Source organism: Lupinus angustifolius, unplaced genomic scaffold (assembly GCF_001865875.1).
Source record: "Lupinus angustifolius cultivar Tanjil unplaced genomic scaffold, LupAngTanjil_v1.0 Scaffold_260_12, whole genome shotgun sequence".
NCBI lineage: Eukaryota > Viridiplantae > Streptophyta > Magnoliopsida > Fabales > Fabaceae > Lupinus > Lupinus angustifolius.
The window spans coordinates 12,773-15,942 of NW_017727387.1; the positions used below are offsets into that span (position 1 = coordinate 12,773).

Consider the following 3,170-nt stretch of genomic DNA (forward strand, 5'->3'; position numbering starts at 1 on the left):
CAACTATCACATATTATCTTCTTAAATATTCACTATTTATTGAATTTATAGACTGCACTCTTATATTTAAATTGTTTTTTTAATAATATAATATGAAAATCATATATATTATATCAAAAAAATAAGAATGCGGGTGACCAGCACAGAGTGTCAGTCAACACGCTAGTAATAGATAAAGGGAAAACATAAAATAACTGCTCATGGATTTATGTTTCCCTATTTTACCATTTCCTATTTCTAATTTCATATCTATACTATTAATATATATATATATATATATATATATATATATATATTAACAACAAGTAATAATCATCACTATGTCATAATTTTTATATTCTAAACTTATCTTTTTGTAACCTCTTTCATTAATAACTATTATAAACTTGCACATATTACTTCAATTGTTTCCATTTTTATATTAATATAACATTAATCTTTCACATATTCTCTTATTTTTATATTCTCTATTTCTCAACCCAATAAGAATATACAACAACACAAAAAATATATACAACAACTCTCTAATGATTATTAGAAGCACAAAATGAAAATTTGCATAAATTTTATGTATATCATATCAATTACCAAAAGTTATCTTCTTAAATTTTTACTCTTTATTGAATTTATATATTGCATTTCTTATATTTAAATTATTTTTTCTTAAATAATATAAGATCTATATTCTATATTAGAAAAATAAGAATTCGATGGCACAGAGTTTCAGTCGACATGCTAGTGTGTATAGAGGTGATGCTTGAATTGAGCCAATAACATCGTTTTATCATATTCTGTCTATTTCGTTTCATCTTAAATTGAGCCAATAACATCGAATGAAGTTCTCTATTTGTGCAGGATATAAAGATGAAAAACTTATCCACCACAAAATTAATGTTGAACATAAAAGTTAATGGACATATACACAAATTATTTCAACATTGAACACCGTCACTAATCAATGTAAGGTTCTAATTTCAACTTACTTTTTAATAAAATAAATTATAAATCTTATCTCCCTTTATAATCTAGTAATGAAGTGTTCAGTACTTGAGAGAAGTTCGGCTATGTGGATAACTAAATAAATACATTAGCATGCTTCATCATACTTATATTTTTCTTTCCTCTTTTCTTCCATTCAAATGTTGTTTTTGCATTCATTTGTCATGTAAATCTATGAGTCCAGTACAGTTAATTACGCTAGCAATTAAAAAAAAAACAGATGGCAAAAAACTACTCAAATAATTAAACTAAATGGCAAAGAAAGGCAAAGTAATATGGAAAATAAAATTGCACCATCTTTGCACCGTTATAGTTGTAATAACCGTGTGGCACTTGATTTGAATATGGCTTTCCTGGTGAATAATATGATCCTGGAGGGTATGGTGGTATTTCACAATTATCCGGACATGCTGGTTTCGGTGGCGGTGGGCATTCCACTACTGCTGGCGGTGGCGGCGGCGGTGGAAGTGATGGTGGTGGTGGCGAAGGTGGTGGTGGGCACTCTATCACAATAGGAGGCGGTGGTGGCAGTGGTTGGCATGGATTCTCGCACTCAGTACACATTGTGCATGGAACTTGTTGGTCTTTTACAACTGTTGAAATAGTTTGGTTGATGGCTGAAACTTCAAGAATAGTGCTTAATGTTGATACAAGTATGATAATGAACAAAGATGGCAGAAAATTACGCAATGAATTAGCCATATTTTTCAGTTTGGAATTGTATGTTAATGAAAGAAGAAGAAAGTTGGACTAGAGCAAAATAAATATGCATGAAAATTAGTGAGAGTCAAAGAGAGATGTGTATTTTGTATTGGTGACCGCTCCAGTTGTCGGTGTTTTATCTTCCAAGGTATCGTCTCATCATCAAATCTAGGAAGTGGCAATAAAAGTAGTATATTGACTATATTCAATAAAAATTAAAATTTATGCATTCAGGATGAATTTTTTTTGCATCATCGTTTATGATTTTACTTAATATTGATTCACAAATAAAAATATATATAAATGAAAAACAATTCACGACTCAAATCCTCCAATAAAGTCAACAATGTCATAATATTAATGCTAGGATATTGCCTACAAGAAACGCACAATATAACTTTATTACACTGTCACATGATTAAGAGTTGTTGCATCAGTGGGTGAATATAGTGAAATATAAGAGTTCTCACATTTTAATGAGCAGGAAGTTGGATAATAAAATACGATTACACTTACAAGTAAATCAATGAAAATAGTTGACATAGACGGATCAGTTTTGTGAGCCTACAATAAATTAAGAGGGTTGATGAAAAGGCATAGGAATTAGATGTTTTAGGTTTTAAGTTATGGTACATTGTTACATGGGATATGAGAAGAGTGAAGAGTCACAAGTGAGACACCACGTCTTGAACAAAAACCTTAAGGCATTAGTTTCATGGGTCTTTCCTTTTTATAAACCCTTTCACTCCTCCCCGCATATCCAATGTGAGACTTCACACTTGAATAAACCCAACAAGAAGAGTGCTTATGCACCATAGGTAGAGAAACATCACACGATAAGTTCTGAGGATTTGGAATGTGTAACCCATGGAATACCTTAAAGAGAAAAATATACCTAGGAGGATATCTAACTAGATACGGAGGGAGAGACACTAAAGCATATGAAAGTTGTATGTAGCACATTTTCTTTATGTATAATATGTATATGAGTCTTTGTAAACAAAAAATGAAAAAAAAGAGATGAACTATAGAAAAGAAAATATATAGAGAAAGCTCATAGATAAGAAGAATACTTGAGTTAAACAAGCTCTAATATGTTTATCTTGTATATAGTTAAACAAACTCATCTTATGATCTAAGAAATATTCTGTTCTCACTTCTTGAGTATGGAAAGGCTTTGTAACAGTTGGTGTTGGAGATACTAAAGGTAACTCATGTTGAGAGAACCGATATAAAGAGATATGTCATTTTCTTATCTTCTTCAATAAGTAAAAATATAACACATGTACTATTTTATTTAGTTTTAGAAATATTTTTGTAGAGAATAGTAAAGAGGACACATCACAATTTTAATGGTTGGAGAAGATAACGTATTTCCTTATATGATGAGATGTTTTATTCTTTTTTTCTTTATGTCCTACCCTCTTTATTGCTTTTTATGTTATTAACCGCGGAGATTTAAACTCGAA

General features: G+C 30.3%; 1 protein-coding gene across 1 annotated transcript; it reads right to left on the reverse strand.

Annotated features, from left to right (window-relative positions):
- Positions 1 to 1,242: 1,242 nt before the first annotated feature.
- Positions 1,243 to 1,771, reverse strand: LOC109340811 (extensin-2-like). The gene has a single exon (XM_019578551.1). The coding sequence runs from the start codon at positions 1,699 to 1,701 to the stop codon at positions 1,243 to 1,245; it is 459 nt and encodes a 152-aa protein (XP_019434096.1). The 5' UTR covers positions 1,702 to 1,771.
- Between the last annotated feature and the right edge of the window lie 1,399 nt (positions 1,772 to 3,170).

What these genes read in the sequence shown, in the direction of transcription:
- LOC109340811 (XM_019578551.1), bottom strand. Translation starts at nt 1,701, where the DNA reads ATGGCTAATTCATTGCGTAATTTTCTGCCATCTTTGTTCATTATCATA.